The sequence below is a fragment of the Carlito syrichta genome, unplaced genomic scaffold (genome assembly GCF_000164805.1).
Source record: "Carlito syrichta isolate Samal-C Ts95f unplaced genomic scaffold, Tarsius_syrichta-2.0.1 Scaffold107946, whole genome shotgun sequence".
NCBI classification, from domain to species: Eukaryota; Metazoa; Chordata; class Mammalia; order Primates; family Tarsiidae; genus Carlito; species Carlito syrichta.
Window position 1 is genome coordinate 166,677 of NW_007052042.1, and position 19,225 is coordinate 185,901.

Consider the following 19,225-nt stretch of genomic DNA (forward strand, 5'->3'; position numbering starts at 1 on the left):
CGTGCCTCTTTCCTGCACTGCGCACGTGTCTCAGTTACAGTTTTGATAAACCCACAGTCTAACCCTAGCCAAAATGAGTAAAAACAAACTTCACTGGAGAGCTTCTTTTAAAAAAGGGAAAGATTCAATGATGAGACGGCAGGACTCTAAGACTGCTAATAACAAGAAAGCTGCATTTAAAAGAAAATACCAAGAGTCTCACTTAAATTACGGGTTCATCACAACAAGTGATTCACGTTGTCCGGGCCCGCTTTGTATATGTGGCAACCAGCGATCCCATGAAGCCATGAAAGCTTCAAAACTGCTTCGCCACATGGAGACCAAGCACCCTGCATTAAAAGGGAAGCCTTGGGAGTTTTTCAGAAGAAAACGAACACGAGCAGAAGCAATTATAGAAGGCCATCACTTTATCAAATGTGTCTGCTCTGAGAGCATCTCTCTTAGTGGCTAACTGCATTGCTAAAGTGAAGAAGCTCTTTACTGTTGGCAAGGAGATTTCTTTTAGAAAAACAGGCGCCACTGGCAGCGTATTTTACTGACATGTAAGGGATTGTAAAACTTGCTTACTTGTGTGACATAGTCAGCCTGCTCAGTGAACTCAATCTGTCACTTCAGGGGAAAATGACAGCTGTGTTCAAGTCAGCAAATAAAGTGGCTACAATCAAAGCCAAGCTGGTATTACGGGGGTGATAGAGGAACATTGGAATTTTTGACATGTTTCAAACATTAACAGAGATTTGAAAAAGACCGAGCCAGGGCCTTCTTTCTCGCTTTCGACTTTCAAAAGAGTTTGAACATTACTTCCCAACCACAAAAGACCCCTGAACTGTGAAGGAGTAGAACTGCCACCCATTTGAATAACCCAGGTGAATTGACTTTGTCTGTACAGAAGAGGATCAACTGCTTGAGATTACAAATAACGGTGGCCTTAAACATATGTTTGAGACAGCTTCAATCTCTGTATGTTCTGGGTTAAAGTCAAGGTGGAATATCCTGAGATTGCCACAGAAGCACTGAAGAGCTGGCTTCCATTTCCAACATCCTATCTTTGCGAAGCAGGGTTTTCTGCAGTGACAGCAACCAAAATGAGGTAACGGAGTAGATTGGACATAAGAACACACTTTGGGTGTCGCTGTCTCCCATCACCCCCAGATGGGACTGTTTAGTTGCAGGAAAACAAACTCAGGGCTTCCACTAATTCTGCCTTATGGTGAGTTATATGATTATTTCATCATATATTACAGGGTAATAATAATAGAAATAAAGTGCACGATAAATGTACTGCGTTTGAATCATCCTGAAACCATCCCCACCTCCCCCCGTGCCTTGGAAAAATTGTTTTCTACCATTCCAGTCCCTGATGCCATAAAGGTTGGGGACGGCCTCTCTGGGTAGATGTGTGGGTGTGGCCTTACTCCCTCGGGGTAGGTGTGTAGGCATGGCCTTACTCTCTGAGTAGATGTGTGGGGTGGTCTTACTCCCTCTGGGAGACTGTGGGCCTGTTTCTTCTTGCCACACAGCTGCTGCCCACTGCTCTGATCGCTTCAAGGCCTTTGTCCACATCGTTAAATGTGTGGGCATCACTAGGTCACACATTCTCAGCTGCCAGAGGGCAGAATAGTGGCTTACAATGAAAAAAAGTTTACTTTTTGTTATGAAGATGTCAGGAATAAACACTAGGAGAGAAAGGAGCAGGATGAACCCCACAGGGTCAGCTACCACCTGCAGCGATGATTCTTCTCTTGCCATTCACCCCCCAAACGGCCCCCTCTTATTTTGGAACAAGTCTTGGGCATGTCCTCTCATAGAAATAAAATAGGGCAGCCACTTCAGGTCCCCTCCCACTGCGGGAGCTTTTCTGTTCTCTTAATAAATTCTGCTTTCTCAAAATAAAATATAAATAAATAAAAAGAAATGAAATAGGAAGGAAGTAGAAAATAAAATTTCTGAGGCAAGTTTTACCTTTTCTGTTGGCCTCGCCTGTTCAAGGTGAGAATATCGTGGAGAAAGAAGACAAAGGATTGGGGGAAGGGAAGTTTGCTGCTGCTGCCCAGTGTCACTCTGCTTGCTTTTTTGTTGTATATTTATGCTTTGCTGTATTCTTCAGGGACTTACAATCGCTGGTTTTATATACATTGCAGGATATAAAACATATTTTTAAAAGCCTCAGGTTTGAGGAATGATCGTGAGCTAGCAGGTGCACCAGGAGAAGTTCTGCAGGCACATGTGCAGACCACAGATTCTCATACATGTCCCCAAATCAGGCTCTCGATTTATGTATGAGGTTAGTTGTCAAAGCAAAAGGAGCAGTAGCATGTTCGATTTCAAAATGTCAGGTGTGAAAAAGCAAAATGATCTCTTTGGGTAAGAAGTTTATATGGCAGTTGAAGAGCCCTGTGTTCATGTTGTGACCCTGAAAGCAACTGAAGAGCTGACTGGTGTGAGGTGCCCTTGGAGAACGGGTCGAAGGCTCTAGTTCTTTGTGTGAGGTTCCACAGCATCTGGCCTCAGACTCTTCTTTGGGGTCCCCTGGCCTGGAGGCCCCACCCGACCATCTAGTCAGTGAAAGGCTGCTAATGGGAGTTCTGCGTTCTACATGCGGCTGTGACTTTTTCCTCTCTGCCTCTCAGTCTCCAGTGTCAGCACGCGAACGGTCAGGCTTATTCTGGCGGCGAACAACAGAGTTCTGTCCCGCTATCTTCCCTGGAGGGACATGACAGGATGAAGGTGTTCTGTTGGCAAGTGCTTGGTGCTGGTGTCTTTCCTAGTGAATGATTCCCCCCAGTGCAGCCGAGTGAATTCTATGAGCAGGTACAGTCTAGAAATTCAAAGGCTGGTCATGGGATACAGCATCTTTCTTTCAGAAATCTCATTTGATTGTGAGCAAGAGTGTATTAAATCAAAGTACCTGTTTATAACATCAGCATTGCTCCAATCACAAATTGTCTTAATTTGACGAAGCTGTATATAAAATAGGAATATCGTCATTGATTGTCTTATAAAGCAGGTGGGGCTTTGTTGGCTAGTCCTGTTGGCAAGATAACCGAAAATGTTATTATGGTGATTACTAAGTGTGAATTATGTTTTACTTAATTTAAGCCATTTAAAGAAACAAACGGGCAAACTTAAATCTGGAATGGGTAGGAATCCAGAGTACATAGTACGAAAGGTTTGATTTTCCTGTTTATAGAATATTCACATACCCTTGAGCAATACTGTTTTCAGTGTTTTAATAATCTATGTAGATAGAAGCACATATGCTTATTGAGGAGCACACTTTTGATTCTTTGTTTAAAGTGTACATCATGTATGGAAAAGCCTGTTGTGCTGTTATGAGAAATGGCCTTGAAAAACGATACCCAGGGATATAAACCTTTCCCGTATTTTGTCCTTTCATGGATCCACTTCATCACGTGAGCGGCGGGGCCCGTGAGGCTAGGCCTGGGCATCGCTGAGTGCTTGTCAGCCAGCCTCAGGCTGGCTGCTTTCCACTTGCCCCTCTTGAGGCCGTTTCGTGCTTCCGTGTCTGCCGAGGGTGAGGTGGGTCACATGCCCCATCTCTCCTGCAGCGCCCTTTTGTGCTTATGTGAAAATCGTGTTTCCAGCCAGCTACAGGAGATGGGCACTCCAAAGAGGGCTGTTAGCTTCTCTCGCGATTTCCCTGGAAGTAGCTGGCGTTTTGCGTCCTGTGGGACGGACTGAGTGGTGGGCACACTCATTGCTCCGCTCCTGGTGGCTGAGGTCATGCAGGTGAACCGCAGCCCCGTGGTGGGCGGCCCCAGAGCCCTTGCTCTCCCGTGTGTCACGCCAACTCTGTTGCTCTGCGTCGACTCACTCGACGTTGTGTCTTGTTTTGTGTACTTCTCTTAGGAAGATGCAATCACACCAAATGATAAGACCCTTTTCCCTGACGCTGACTGGCTAATCGGTAACCACTCTGATGAGCTCACGCCATGGATACCTGTCATTGCAGCCAGGTGAGAAATCAGCACTTGCATTCCACATGACTGCAAGTGTTCATCGTCTCAGCTATGCTGTCCAGAACAGTACCTGTGAGCTGCGGGTGGTGACTAAGCACTTGACGTGTGGCCGGTTCCGATTTTTGAAGTCACTGCATGTTGGGCTAAATTAAAATGATCTTCACTGGTTTTATTTACTTTCTAATGTATGGCTACTAGAAAATACAAAATTATGCATGTGGTTCACATTATACTTCTACAGGCCAATGCTAACACTGAGATAACTTCCACAGTATTTATATTCGGTGTCAAAAGATGTGTCCTTTTTTGGGAAGTATTTTCTTCAAAGCAAAAGTCTGTCACTGTTTAGACCTTTTGCAGCAAGTTGTCTGTTCAAAGTGGGAGCTCTGTGCACTTGTCGTATGGCTTGTCCTCTGCCTCAGAGAGGCTCCTTCACGAAGTAGGCTGTGTTGCTGCTGCTTAGTGGTTCATTGCCAGCTCTCCCTGTCCAAGGCCCTTGTGAATCATTGTAGCTCTTGAGAAATAACATAGGTCAAAGATCAAGGGTTAATCCCTGTGGTGCCTACCTCTGTAATTTCCTCTTCCTAGTTGAAATTTCAGAGTACTGCCGGGCTCGGTGGCTCAGCCTGTAATCCCGCCCCTTGGGAGACTGAGGTGAGTGGATTGCCTGAGCCTGCGGGTTCGAGACCCATCTGGGCAACTTGGCAAGACTTCATCTCTACAATAAATCAAAAAAGTAGCTGGATGTGGTAGCGCGCGCCTGTAGTTCCAGCTGCATGGAAGGCTGAGGCGGAAGGATCACTGGAACCCAGCAGGTCGAGGCTGCGGTGGCCGGGAATGGCCACTGCACTCCAGTCTGGGCGACAGTGTGAGACTCCAACTCAAAATTAAAAAATTTAAAAATAAAAAATAAAAATAGCCGGGCTCGGTGGCTCAGCCTGTAATCCCACGCCTTTGGGAGGCTGAGGTGAATGGATTGCCTGAGCCTGCGGATTTGAGACCCACCTAGGCAGCGAGACCTCATCTCTACAATAAAAAAATAAAAAACTAAAAAATCAGCCAGGCGTGGTAGCACGTGCCTGTGGTTCCTGCTACTTGGAAGGCTGAGGTGGAAGGATCGCCGGAGCCCAGCAGGTTGAGGCTGCGGTGGCTGAGAGCGGCTACTGCTCTCCAGTCTGGGTGACAGAGTGAGACTTCAACTCAAAAAATAAATTAATTAATTAATTAATAAATAATGAAATAAAACAGAAAAAAAAGGAAAAAAGACATTTCAGAGTACTTCAGAAAGTTTTAGATTACAGCTGACAGGAATAACTGTGACGGAAAATTATTTTTATAAACGTAGAGGCCTTGGTCCTCCTCCCCTACCTTGGGGAGGTAAATCTTCTCTCTCTCTCACTCTCACTTTCATTTACTTTTAAATAAACTGTATTTTCTAATCTTAAAAAAGTTATTAGATTCCTATTTTATTGACTAGAAACACTGTGCTACATTGTTTCTAGAAATGAAACTGGGGAAGGCTCTAATTCACTTTTTCATACATAGTAAGTCTTGAGAGACCATCTGGAAATGCCGGGTCATATAGGCTTCATGTACAGTAAGTCCCCTACATACTAATCTTCAAGCTGTGAACTTCAGAGATGCCAGTGTGCTTTTGCATGTTCAAATATGTAAGTCAGCTCATCTGTCTGACGTTCACTGTCATGCATGTATCCTTTTCAAGTGATTGTGCTTTTGTGTACTTTTCTGTATAGTACTGTATAGAGTACAGTAGTATAGTATCTTTATTTCAGGCCTAGGATGTTGAAGTAAATGTAAAAGCAGCGGTGATGTAACTAGTACTGCTAAGAAGCACCAAGTGATAATGATGGGAAAAAAGGTGAAAACAATTGGGAGAATGGGGCAAGGTGAAAAGATAGTAGATGTCACTCTCTTATAACATGAATTGTTCAACCATCGACACGATTCTAGAGAACAAGGACAAGATCATGGAATGTGAAGTCTGCTGCGCTGATGACATTGACAATAGTGTCGCAGAAGCACGCACAAGTGATGGAGGAGACAGAGAAACTTCTCAGAGTGTGCACGCAGGATCAGCATCAGCATCAAGTCTCGCTCAGCAGATTGCTGATTCAAGAGAAAGCCAGAAGACTTGAAGACGAAACATGGCGAAGGGTCAGAGGACACATCTCTTAATGCCAGCTGTGTCTGGTTTCATTGGTTCAAGGCTAGAGCCACCCTTCACAATGTAAAAAGTAAGTGGTGAGGCAGTGCAGATATAGTAGCTGTCTGGGAATTTCCCAAAATGCTTTGAGAAATTATTGATGAAGGCACATATTTACCTGAGCAGGTTTTTAGTGTGAATGAGACAGGACTGTACTGGAAGAGGATGCCAGACCAAACTTACATCAGTAGGGAGGAAAAGTTGATGCCGGCTATAAAGCAGCAAAGGACAGGCTAACTCTGTTGTTTGGTGGCAGTGCTTCTGGCAACATGAAGTTGACGCTTCTCTTAGTTTATCATTCAGAGAACCCAAGACCCCTTAAAACATAGTCAAGGGCTCTCTTCCTGTTGTGTGGAAGAGTAACCTCAAAGCCTGGGTTACATGGGCCATTTTCATCAAGAAATACTGCTTGGAGAAGGATGTCGCATTCAACATTCTTTTGCTGCTCCACAGTGCTCCGGGTCACCCCCACCGTTCATGGACGACTTCATTTCAGTAGTGCATCTGCTACCGATTACTGTGTCACTCATTGAACCTATGGACCAGGGAGTTAACAGCTACTTTCAAGAAATATTATTTACATCACACTGTTTGTTAGGCAATGAAGTCGAGTGACAAGTCAGGAGCAACCTTGTAACAATTCTAGAAGGACCCTAGCATATACAAGACCATGAAACCCACTAACTTTGCTTGGCACGAGGCCACAGCTGTCATGTGAATGGAGTTTGGAATAGCCTTTGCCCGCAGTTCATGATTTTCATGACTTGAGAAGGTGGGTGAGGTCTTCAGAACGTGAGTGACCCTCAGCGAGAAGCTGGAGCTCAGTCTGCAAGAGGACGACTTCACTGAACTCCTTGCTGCGCCACACACGAGCTTGCTCGTGAAGACCTGATGGAACTGGAGTCCCAGAGAAAGGACGAAGAGAGACAGAGGAGGAGGAAGTAACCCAGGAACTGAAGAGATTCATGCTGCAGGAAATGGTAAGGGGACTTCCTGTAGTTGAGGAGGCGCTGCTCATTTTTGAGGCACAGGACCCAAACATGGAGCAGTACGCGAAGCTCGCCGTGGCCGTTCAGAGTGCAACCCAGTACCCCCGTGCTGTCTATGACGAGAATAAAAGAGCTACTACCCAGGCATCACCGAATCATTTTTTTCAGGAAGGTAGATAGAATTGAATCCAGCAAGGCGCCAGAACCCATTCCATCCATGCCAGGCGTGAGTGAAATTGCAGCTGGCCTGCCGCCTCTGGTTGCCGACAGTCCTTCAGCTCCAGCCTCTCGCAACCCTCTCCTTCCTCCAGTTAGTAGCTCCTCCTGCCTGTTCACTTGATGCCAGCCCCCGGATGCCGACTTTTGTACTGTGCTGTACCACTGTACTTTCCAAGGTACTCTACTGTAAGACTTAAAAAGTTTTATTTTTTGTGTTTCTTTGGTTTTTTTATGTTATTTGTGTGAAAAGTATTATAAACCCATTACAATACAGTATTATATAGCTGACTGTGCTAGTTGAGTGCCCAGGCTACCTTGGTTGGACTTATGAACAAATTGGACTTGTGAACGAAACTTGTTCATATATAGGAGACATAGTGTAATAAGCAGTATTAGCAAGACACACCTGTATTTTGCCCTGATCCACTACTGCCATGTGGCTTGCTGCCGAATTTTCTTTGATGAGTCTATTCAGGATTATTGGTTTCTGTGATTGTTTTTGAAGGTCTTCCTACAGTTGCCGCTTCTTTGTCCTTCCTTGCTGTTTCTTTGACTTCGCTGGAAAATACCACCGGAGACAGAGTAAGAAGACTCAGTACCGAGAGTACCTGGATTTCATTACAGAAGTGGGATTTACCTGTGGGTTTCACGTAGAAGAGGACTGCCTTAGGATCCCTTCAACCAAAAGAGTACGTCTCGATCATCATTGTTGTCCTTGCTGATGTGTAGCTTGACATTCATGGAAAGATTAGGGTTATGTCACCGAACCACAAACCACACCTTGATGTTCGAAGTGTGCAGACGCTTCAGAAGGCCCTTGTGCTGATTTCAGCGCCCCTGTCATTGGCGAGGCTCGGGGGCTTGTTCTGTGAGGAGGGTCCCCCTTTGAAAGCATCCTGGGCCTCCCTCCTCTGGGCCTCCGATGGTTCCATAAATCCATCCCTGAGCAGTCCTCCGCGAGACCTCTGCGGTGCTTTCTAGTCTCTGAGCTGCCTGAGCCAACCTCTCTGCAGGAGGGTCCCAAATAATTGGCTGAAATGGAAGTTTATTTCAGAAGTTCAAAATGATTTCACATTTTCTCATTAAAAGCCTGGTTAATTCGGATTTACCTGGGATGTAATTTATGTAGGCAGAGTTGGCCCCTGCTCTGCCTGTGAGGTAGTGTGGCTGTGTCTCTGACCTTCAAGTGGGCAAGGCGGACTTGTTTCTGCTTGCCACACCACGGCCTTGACCCTTCAAAGATGTCATGGGAAGTATTTGCATCAGGTTATGTTAGTCTCTGGTCACTTTATTTATTGTTTCGAGCTGGAGTCTCTGTTGCCCAGGCCGGAGTGCAGTGGAACGATTACCACTTGTCGCGGCCGCGACCTCCTGGGCTCAGGTGGTCTTCTTGCCTCAGCCTCTGAGTAGGTGGGATTACAGGCACATGCCACCGTGCCTGGCTAATTTTTTTGTAGAGATGAGGTTTCGCCGTGTTGCTCAGGCTGGTCTTGAACTTCTAGGCTCAAGCAGTCCTCCCTTTTCAGGCTCCCAAAGTGCTAGGATTACAGACATGAGCCTTGGTGCTGCACTGGTAACTGTGTTTTACAAGGCTCTCTGGCTGTCAGGTGGTGTGCTTTTTAAAAACATACCTGTCCTACCCAGGTTGCAACGCTGCTGGCCAGCCGTAGTGAGAAGGAGCAAGACAGATCTGAGCTCAGCCTCTCCTTTGCCGCTTCCCAGCCACTGCCCCCTGGGCCAGTGGCAGAACTTGCCAAGCCCTTCTGTGGGGCGATAAGAAGACTGCCTGGGGCTATGAGGACTCGCTGGGATGAGGTAGAGGCCTCTGAAGAGAGGTCTCTGGGGAGAGCCCGTGGCAGTGAGGGCACTTTGTGGGCACTGGCTGGCTGACTGGCAGTGGCCGTGGCCATGAGCCAGGAGTGATGTTGGCTGGTGGAAGGTGTCTCCTTGCTGCTGCGCTAACCCTGCTCGGTTACTCTGGAAAGTCCCTTGGGGATTGTCCTGTCATCCTTTTAAATGTCCTCTGTTTTGGCAACTCTTAATCTTCTGAGGTTGGAATTGACTTTGGGAAGCTGAGTTTGGGTCAGCCATGGGTCAGAGAACTCTGCAGCTTTGATTTTTGTATTTGCTGCTTCACTGCTAGTTGCTGGAGACCCTGGACTGTCGCTTAATGTCTCTGAGCCTCTGTTCTGTTATGACTGGATGGTTTGAGGGTCAAGTGCAGGAGTGGATGTTAGCACGCTTTGTCACTCTTACAGCATTCCACACACAGGTCAGTGGGGACCGGGTGTGTGACAGGCACTGGGAGGCAGGATGGCAGAAGGCAGGTGGCAGAGCTAAGGAGTATGATGTGGCTCTCATGTACTGAGATCAGCCTCTGCATCACCTGTCCCTGGCTTTGGAGTTAATGCTCGGCTTTGTTGGGCTGGGCCTGGCTCTCTGGAGGGGACTGTGTGAAAGGCAGCCTTCATTTGGATGTGCCAAAAAGATAGGAAATTAGCACGGTTGGATCACCCATGTGATGTGAAGCACTCTGCTCAGCACTGATGTACTCGCTCACTCTGGCAAGACTGACACAAAGCTTGGTTCTCTTGTCGCCTCCTTGAGAACTCTTCAACCTTAATGTCAGTGCCTGCTCCTTGAGTGGGTGGGACAGAAAGAGGGTCGATGCTAGAAGAATCACTGGCATGAGGCCGATTGAACAATAGGAGAGAAGGCCTACACATTTCTTTAACATGTATACACGGGGCCTTCAGAATGAAGACCCAACTTCCCAGTGAGCCACTGAAACATAAAGACCATCTCCAAGTAACAGGAAGAAGGGACTTGCATGCTGGAAAGCAGGTTAGCTGGGGGGGAGAGGAATTCTCTTGGGGGCAGCGCACGGTTAGGACAGTGAATGGACGAAGGAGACAGAATGACTTGTAAATAGTTACCTTTGGAATTGAAATGACCCTTGGAGACGGTCTTCTGCTCCAGTGAGGTTGCATCTTGCTCTTCTTTTCTGTAATAGAGAATGAGACAACATGGGGGGAAGCAGCTTCCCTGTGACTAAGGGGGCAGGAAGGTCAGAGAGACCTGTGGCAAAAAGCCATGTTTTGGGGTGAATGTCCCTGTACCCCTTCTACTTTAAGAAGCCTCGGGGGGTCAGCTACTGAGCTCGGTGGGCGTGGACTCTGAATTTCAGTGCCTTTGTTAGCTGTCCCTGAGGTCTGAGTGACGAGAGTTTCCAGGGGCTCTTACGTTAGTCTTTTAGTTTTAAGCCATTTATGCTGATGTTAGTTTTAACAGTAAGGATTTTTCCTGATAGCTGTCTAAAACTTTCCTGTAATTTGTATCCAGAACAGAAGGGCTCTGTGGAGGGCGCTGGACTGCCCGGAGCCGGCTCAGATGCTTGCTTTGCTCTTTTCAAGCGCAGGTCTGTCTGATCGGGAAGTCCAGAACATACCCCCACTCTGGAGAAGCTTCGATCGACGCGCAGAGGACTCAGTGCATTAAGGGCAGGCAGGGCCGCTGTGTGAGCCTGCCGAGCAGGCTGCTGTCCCCTCCTCCAGGCCGCACTGCTGCTGCAGGTGCTGGTCCCTGCAGCTGTCGTGGAGCCCGGGACACTGGGGTCCGCCGTGTGCCTGAGGCCCCGTCTGCCGAGTGTGGAGCGGGAGCCCCCACCGAAGGGCCCTGGCTGCTGGGATTTCACCCCCGAGAAAAAGCTGAGCGCGTCCGAAACTGCGCTGCCCTCCCTCGAGAGTTCATCGACCAGGTGGTTTTGCAAGTGGCCCAGTTGTTGTTAGGCGAAAAGCAGTCAGACACAAGAAGTTCTCGAAATGGAGGCGTGGAGACCTGGCGTGGAGGAGGTAAGCCCCCACCCCCCGGGGCTGGCACACTGACCAGGCTCGGCCAGTGGTCTGCTTCCCTTCCAGCACCAGTGCAACAAGACCGTGTGGCCCGTGAGTGGGTATGCCGTACAAGGCTTGGGTGGCGGGTGGCTGTTTTCAAGACCATTCTTTAAAGTTTTCCTCACGGCTCCTGTGAACATAGACTTTGGTGTCTCCGGAGAGGAAGGCTGAAGCCTGAGCATTGGCTCATTTGGAGCCTTCATTCACCTTTGTGAAGCATACTGGTCCAGACGCTAGAGCTGCTCACTCTCCATCTGTAGAAGTTATCCAAACAGAAAACAGGTGACCAGATGCCAGAAAAATGCAGTCCCCTCGAGGATGTGTTAAGATCTGGAGATGCTGTGATGTGATCGTTATGTTACCTTTGAAATCCTCAAAATGCAAGGGAGAACATTGCTCTGACTGGCCTCCTGGCGTAGCCTGCTGGGATGCGTGGCATTCAGGGAGCCAGGGCTGAGGGTCTTGCCGCCTTCCCGGCAGGGATGCCCAGCTCGGCCGCCAGAGGGGGCTGTGGGGCCGACCGGATGTCGGCGGAGCCAGGGACCGGCTTCTCTCGCCGTTTTGGGACTCGGAGCAGGCCGAGGAGGCCCCTCTCCCGGGACTCCTGCCTGGCTGGCCCCTGTAGGGACGGTCTGGGAGAGGCAGCATCCCCTCCTCTCTGAGCCTCGTCTGCCTCCTCTGCGAACGGCCTGACAAAGTCACACTCATTTCCTTCGTCACGTCGTCTCGTGTGCCTGCGACAGGCAAGGCCGTGGGGCGGGGCGCTCCAGAAACCGTTCAGACGCGACAGCATCTGGGCAGCAGAGCCTCTCCAGGGACCCGGCGGTGGCCGTTTGGCCAGAGTGGCCCTGGTTTGGGTGGCTGGGCAAGCAGCATAGCCGCAGACAAGCCCCCTGGGTTTCTGGGTTGCCCCACCGCGAGTGTGCCCTCCCGTGGTGGGGCGTGGGGCCTGCCCCAGGCAGCCGGGCAGGGAGCCCCAGGCCAGCAGCAGGGCTGAAAGTTCCTGGGTGCGGTGAGCAGTGGCAACTCCTGAGCGCAGCATGACCTTCGAATGGTGTGAGCAAAGGAGATGCCAGCCTGTGCCTGGGAGGGGAACCACACCCAGACGGGGGGACGGGGGGCGGCGGTGGCTCTGAGTGGTGGCCTCAGGCCTGCCTGCCCACTGAACACCCAGGGAGCCAGGGCACTGTCCCCTCCAGCTTGTGTCCGTGGGTCAGGGGCTTGGGTCTCTTCAGATGCCCGGTGTGAGTAGGGATGGAGGTGTGCCCATGACCTTCCGCCCACGGCTTCCTGTCCACAGGTGGCCTTCGGCGCCTAAGGGCGTGTGGGCCTGTCTCCAGGACCTAACTGGTCTCAGCGTGGGTGTCTGCCTTCTGTAGGTAGGCGCCTACTGAGAGAGATGGGATGGGAAGTGGTTCTGCCCTCCAGAGGCTTCAAGCCCCGCCTCTCATATGTGTGAAAGGTCAATTGACTGGGAGGCAGGACATGCCAGGCGCACGGTTGAGGGCACCGAGGCTGTAAGGGTGAGATGAGGCATCAGGGAGTCTAGTGGGCCGGAACCTGGGAGAAGACGGGAGGCCGACTAGGGCCGGGTCTGCTTCTTTAAAGATCTGACTCCTCTTGGAATGCTTTGAGGCGGCCAGGAGGTGGACACTGAGGGCTGGCTGGGCTTAGGATTCTAGCAACACCTATGGGAGAGCTGCCCCACGGGTCCTTGGCTGGCCACTGCGGCCGTGGTCTGTGTGTGTCCAGCACACTAACCTGCAGGAGGCAGGGCCCCTCAGCTCCCGTGGCTTGTTTGGGAGGGCACAGGAACAGGGAAGGTGCATGCCTGGCACATGGGAGTGCTTGGCGGGTACACATGGGGAACCAATTTTATGTCACAATTAAGTTGATATGTTGGTAATAAACTGACTTCATTGTCACGAGGCTTTCCGATTGGAGTAGAGCATGTTGAAGTGCGGGCAGGCTCCAAGCTGAAATTCAAAATGGAAGAGACGGTCAACTCGTGTCTGTGCCGTGTCTGTTTCCTCAATTCCCAAAGTTCTTACTGTTGTCGGGCCGCCCACATGGTTGTCACAGCTGCTAGGGAGGCTCAGAATCCGGCGTGCTGACTTTGCCCTCCCTCCTTAGTCCGAGGAACCCTGGCTCTACTCGGCCATCCCCTTCATGGGTCATCGGGGGGAAGGGACCTGGTGACCACGCCAGACCTGTCAGCATCATCCAGTACTCAGAGGCCATGCCGGGTGGTGGCGTGTGTGACCCTGAGCCCTGTCAGGCTGGTTTGGTGTTGTGAGGCGTGGATGAGAGAAGATTGAATCAGTTATGAAGCGGCCATGGTCCTTCCTGCTCAAGTGTGGGAGGGGTTGGAATGTGCAGAACGGGGGTGACTTCTGGGCCTCGCAGGGTCTCCCTCTAACATGTTGGTAATTCGTTGTCGTGGGGAACACCCCGATCTCCACAGAGAGCCTTTCCCTGGCAGAAGTAGCCAGCGAGCTGGACCAGGAGACCCTGCGGAGACTGAGGCGGGAGTGTGGGGGCCTGCAGACGCTGCTCCGAAACAGCCACCAGGTGTTCCGAGGTGAGGCCCGGCCATGCCCACGGGGGGGGGGGGTTGCCCTTCCTCAGGTGCAGCAGTGTTCTGCAAGGAGTCCTGCCTGTCCTCCTTCCCTTCCCCTTTGCCGCAGTTAAATGATGCTTATTCTGGAGCCTTGTAGACTTACAGGAGAATCTGACGAGGGCACAGACTTCCACTGCCTGCCCAGATCCGCCCTGGCTGGCGTCTGATCTCGGGACAGGACGCTGGTCATGCCCGTCCCTCCTTGATTCTCGGCTCGTCCAGCTCAGCGTCCCTGGGCCCTGGTCACCCAGCAAGGGTCTCACACAGTTCAAATGGTGACTTGCCTGGCAAGCTCCCTCCTGTCACCCCAGAGTTTCTGGCGCACGGCTGATTGCTTACTTGCCCCTGTCCCGGTGGCCTGCAAGCTGGGAGCTGCACAGCCAGGCTGGGAGCGGGAAGAGCGAGGCCTGACCTGCCGTCTGAGGCCTGGACTCCTGTGGTCTCTCGATTGCCTGCCTGCCAGGGGCTTCCCAAGGAAGCTGCGCTTTGCAGTGAGCTGCCCAGCTCCCCGCTGCCCCCCTGCCCTGTGGTCCCAGGACTTCGGAGCGGAAGGCCAGAGGGCCACTGGCTGTGTTCCACTCGCTCAGGGTGCAGAGCGAGGGGGACGCGGTCCCTGCCCTGCTGGAATTCGTGGTCGAGCGAGAGAGGGGAGTGCAGCAGACGTTTGTACGCTGCCCGCCATGGATGTGAGAATATGGCTGGACGTGAACTGCCCGCGTGTGGAACTGCCAGTGTATACCTGTGGCCCCGTGTGAGAGGGAAACCACAGGTATGCATGTATAGCCCCGTGTGTGTGTGTATGAGAACCTGGGTACACACTTGCAATCCTGTGTGTGTGTTGTGTGTGAGAGAGAGAGAACCTAGGTGTACATATGCTGCCCTGTGTGCGTATGTGTGTGAGAGCCTGGGTTTGCATGTGCTGTCCTGTGTGCGAGAGAGAGCCTGGGTGTACACGTACTACCCTGTTTGTATATGAGAAAGAGCCTGGGTGTCCATGGCTGCTGTGCGTGTGTGTGAGAGAGAGAGCGAGTGAGCAAGAGCGTGTCTGGGTGTACACGTGCTACCCTGTGCACGTGTGTGTGTGTGTGTGTGAGAGAGACTGGGTATGCATGTGCTCCCCTGTGTGTGTGAGAGAGAGCCAGGGGGTACACATGCACTCTGTGTGTATATAAGAAAGAGCCTGGGTGTACACGTGCTGCCCTGTGTGTGTGTGTGTGTATGTGTGTGTGAGAGCCTGGGTGTACACGTGCTGCTGCCCTGTGTGTGTGTGAGGGGGCCTGGGTGTACACATTTTGCCTTGTGTGTGTGAGAGAGTAGTGGCATGCAAGCACTGTCCTGTGTGTACTTGGGAGCACAGGTGTGCGAATGTGTGTACACACTGCTTTGGGGGGCCTGCTTGCCTTTGAGGAGCTGAACTTGGCTCACCTGCTCTGGGTTCTCTGCCAAGAGCTGTGTGGGCCGGGGCCTGCCCACGTGGCTGGGGCTGCATTCCAGGGGCCGCCTGGAGTGGGTGCTGGGCACGCGGGGTGTGGGCCTGGACTCTGCCCTTCTCTCGCCGCGCTGGGGGCAGTCAGAATGCCTCCCACCACCCAGAGGGACCTGGGTTCTTCCTGTTTTCTCCCACACACGTGGGCCGGTTTCCTGGAAGGGTGTCTTCTTCCATGAGAAGTATGCATGCCCGGCGGTGCTTTTCTGTGCGGTTCACATGGGAGCACCATCATTTTTGGAAATGCTGTGAGTAGGAGGCTGGAGACAAAGTTCCAAATAAACACTCTACTCCAGTCAGGCCAAAACTATGTGCTGAAGCTGGGTCTTATCTCTGTGTGTGGCTTGCTTTTTTTAGCTCACGTGGCTGGCCTCAGGAGTGTTTCTGAGAGTGAGGGGGTGCAGGGCTGCAAACACGTGCAGGGGACTTCAGGTCAGCTAATGCTGGGCACCGCGGTGTACCAGGCACTGCCAAGCTGCAACACAGCCGTCAAGGAGGACGCCCAGGTGCAGGTCTTGGCCTCTGCCCCTTCCAGGGCTGCCTGGGCTGTGGGCGTGCACTCGGCAGCGCTGCCTGGTGGCTGTGGAGCACGGCATGGTGTGGCAGGTGTGCAGGTGGGTTCTATTTCACCCTGCTCTCTGTGGGGATGGGCCTCTCCTCCGTGAACATGTGGGCACAGCTCAGAGGAGTCGGGGACCTCGCTCAGGTCTCCCAGTGAGAGGAGAGGCCACGCCTGCCCTAGCCCAGCGCTCCTGGGTGTGCGCACTGCTGAGGCCTCTCTTTGTCTCACCTGCTTCCTCAGAGCAGTTTGGGGAAAGGGAGTGTCTGTTGTCTGAACCGGTTGGGGAGACACGGACAGTAAATGCACGTGCTGACTTGAAGTCCCAGGAGCGTGCAGGCAGGGAGGGAGGAAGTCCCGAGATGGGAGCCTGAGCGGAGTGTGCTTTGGCCCCGCAACTCCATCCTAAAATCAGGAACACATTTTGGCAGGAGGGGCGTGTGTTGGCGATCTGACTCTCGAGCTGGCTGCCGCCTGTGCCCTGGTAGGGCTGACCCCTTGGACCCCAGCAGATCTGCCTGGGCTGGGGACTGCCCCGTGTCCTGGGCATGCAGATGTCTTCAGAGCCCCCTCCCTGTCGTTTATGCTCCCCAGGCCTTAGAAATCCCGCTGGGCCCGTCTTTCCCTGGCCCTGCAGGCTGCAGGTTCTGTTGTTCCTTGGGGAAATTCAGGAAGGGCCTGCTGCCAGCTGGCCTGTCTTGGGGGAGGGGACGGCCAGCCCTGATGGCGGGAGGACACATACAGCCTTGGCCCCGGCAAGTCCCTAGGCCAGACCAGGGCTCCTCGCGGTTTGGGGTCAAGACCCTGCTGGGAGTCGCAGAGGCTCCTGCCCCTGAGGCTCCTCCGAGTGTACTTCCGGGGTTCTGGGCCCCACGGTGGCCAGGATGTGTCCTTCTGTGCTGCACCAGCAGGTGCTGCTGTGGGAATGTCTGCGAAATGTCGCGAAGCTGCCCTGACCCGAGCTTTCGGGTGAAGGGAGGTCAGCCTGGCGCCGTGGGCAGGGAACAGGACCAGGCCTGGCCCTGGGGAGCCTCCAGCCTGTCCCGCGAAGGTGAATCCTCCTTTGTGTCCCTCGTTGCTGTGAGGCACCTCTCTCTGAGCTCATTTCTCTGGTTTCAAGGGGAAATAATCGGTCTGCTGATGGCAGGCAGGCTTGTCACTGCCATAACACGAGGGATGGAAGGCGCCATCTGAGCTTGAACCCACACTCTTTCAGGCTCTCCCTGGAGATCGGCAAGCCAGGCTTCTTCAATAAGGCTCTTTTCTTCTCCTGAGCCTCTCCGTCTCGAGCGGTTTTGTAGCTTCCAGTGAAAACCAGGAAGGACGTGGTTGCTTTGGCCACATTTCACATGGAGTGTTGGCTCTCAGGAAGACAGCCAAGTGGAAGCCAGCGGGGAGTCTTGGCCTCCCTGGAGCTGCTGGCTTCTGAGACTGGCGGGAGGGGGCCCCGAGGCCTGGCCCTTGAGCTGATGAGGGCCATGACTGCCCCCCTGAAGACCCGCCCTGCTCTGGTGTCCCTTCAGCTTCCTGGCTTCGAGGCTAGCCCTGGCTGTCGGGTCCCTGCAGTGCTTCCAGACAGGGCGTCCCCTGCGTTCTCCCTCTTGTTGCAGGGTCCTCAGCCTCCTCTGATGCTGCATTTGCCTCTGGGGGGGGATGGTTCTGGCTGGGAAGCGCTGTCCACCCAGCTCACCTGGGCAGCGCCTGCACGCAGCCCCTCCTTAGACTGTCTGGGAGGACCTTGGCCTTGCTCTCCCCCGGCTTTCCGTTGGTGAGGCTGAGACAGCCGGTCCTCGAAGATCAGTGCCACAGCACACGTGTCTGCTCACGTTCACCGGGTCGGGGCCGCTTGTGGCCCTCAAAGCTCGCTGCGTCTCTCGTCCGCTGAGGTGACCGTTCCCAGATGGCAACTGTGAGCACCTACTGCTCGCCCAGAGGGAGGATGCAGTCCCTGTGATACTCCACGAGGCCACGTGGGACCCAGCTTTGCCCTCTGCCCTCCCCTCTGGTCCTCTGCCCGGACTGGCCCTCCAGCTTCCCGGAGCCGTCCGTTCTGGGCACGTGGGTTTGCTGCTTCCTGTCTTGCCACGCTCTTTCTGGGGATGCACAAGGCCAAGGCACCCCCTCCCGTCCCCCCTTCCCCGCGCTGCCTGGTGACTCGCCGTGCAGCCAGGCCCCGCAGCCCTCCCACTGGGGCACAGGCAGGGGCTCCGGGCTCCGCTCTCTGCTGTGTCCTCGACCCCGGATGGGCACCTCCCTGGGAGAGGGAGCTTGACACGACACACCCTGGGGAGTTAAGAAATGCTCAGGGTGACGCCTCGGTGTGTCTCTTCTCTGTTCCAAACCACAGTTGAGAACGGGCGAGTTCACATCCGCGACTGGAGAGAAGAGAAGCTGCGGCAGGAGAAGCAGCCGGACGCCAGACGGAGGCCGTCTCCTGCAACCTTCAAGACCCGCCTCTGCTGGTTTTTCACGCACCATCCCGATGGCTGCGTTCTGCCCTCTGCCTGCTGCCCATTCGCCCACGGGCCTGGGGAGCTGCGGCCGTCCCAGACCACCAAGAGGAAGTAGATTCCAGGAGCTGCTTCCTCCGTGCCAGTTGAGGCCTGATGGGGGCGGCCGAGCTGGGAGGCCTTAACGGCTGTCCTTGGACTGCAGTTTCTGTGGTCACGATTGTTTTCCTCTGCCCCCTCCTGACTTTTCTGGTGATACAGCTGTGATCCTGAACACTGGAAACAGGCTAGAGTTATTCCTCACTTCCGGCTGGGGGCTGGATTTCTTTTAAATGTGGTCACCTTTAAATGTGTGTGGCATCTTTGTACAGGTTCTTAGAGCCTCGCCTGGGGTAGAGCGGCTGCGGGGCCTTGTACACCCCTGCCAGCACCATCCTGACCCCTGCCCCACCGCGAGCAAGTCTCCGAGCAGGACAAAGCACCTGGAGAAGTCTGGCTGTGTCTGCTGGCACCTCTCGCCACACCAGAAAGAGCTGCTCTAGGGGTTGGGCACCAGATTTGTTGTTTTGTTTTGAGTCGGGTTCTCGCTCTGTCACCCTGGTTGGAGTGTTGTGGCATGATCACTGTTCACTGCAACCTTGACCTCCTGGACTGAAGACAATCCTTTTGCCTCAACCTCCTGAGTAGCTGGAACTACAGGTGCACACCACCATGCCTGGCTGAGGTTTTTTTTTTTTTGTAGAGATGAGGTCTCGCTGTGTTGCCCAACCTGGTCTTGAACTCCTGGGCTCGAGCAATCCTCTCA

General features: G+C 52.7%; 1 protein-coding gene across 1 annotated transcript in view; it reads left to right on the forward strand.

The window, feature by feature from the left end:
- TRMT44 (tRNA methyltransferase 44 homolog (S. cerevisiae)) overlaps positions 1–18,769 on the forward strand; it is a 34,646-nt gene extending 15,877 nt beyond the window's left edge. Inside the window, exons 8-12 of the mRNA XM_021717223.1 lie at positions 3,871–3,977; positions 7,918–8,101; positions 10,831–11,263; positions 13,770–13,886; positions 18,318–18,769. Coding sequence (XP_021572898.1) covers positions 3,871–3,977; positions 7,918–8,101; positions 10,831–11,263; positions 13,770–13,886; positions 18,318–18,538 — 1,062 coding nt within the window. The 3' untranslated portion in view covers positions 18,539–18,769. The remainder of the gene's footprint in view (positions 1–3,870; positions 3,978–7,917; positions 8,102–10,830; positions 11,264–13,769; positions 13,887–18,317) is intronic.
- The last annotated feature ends 456 nt before the right edge of the window (positions 18,770–19,225 follow it).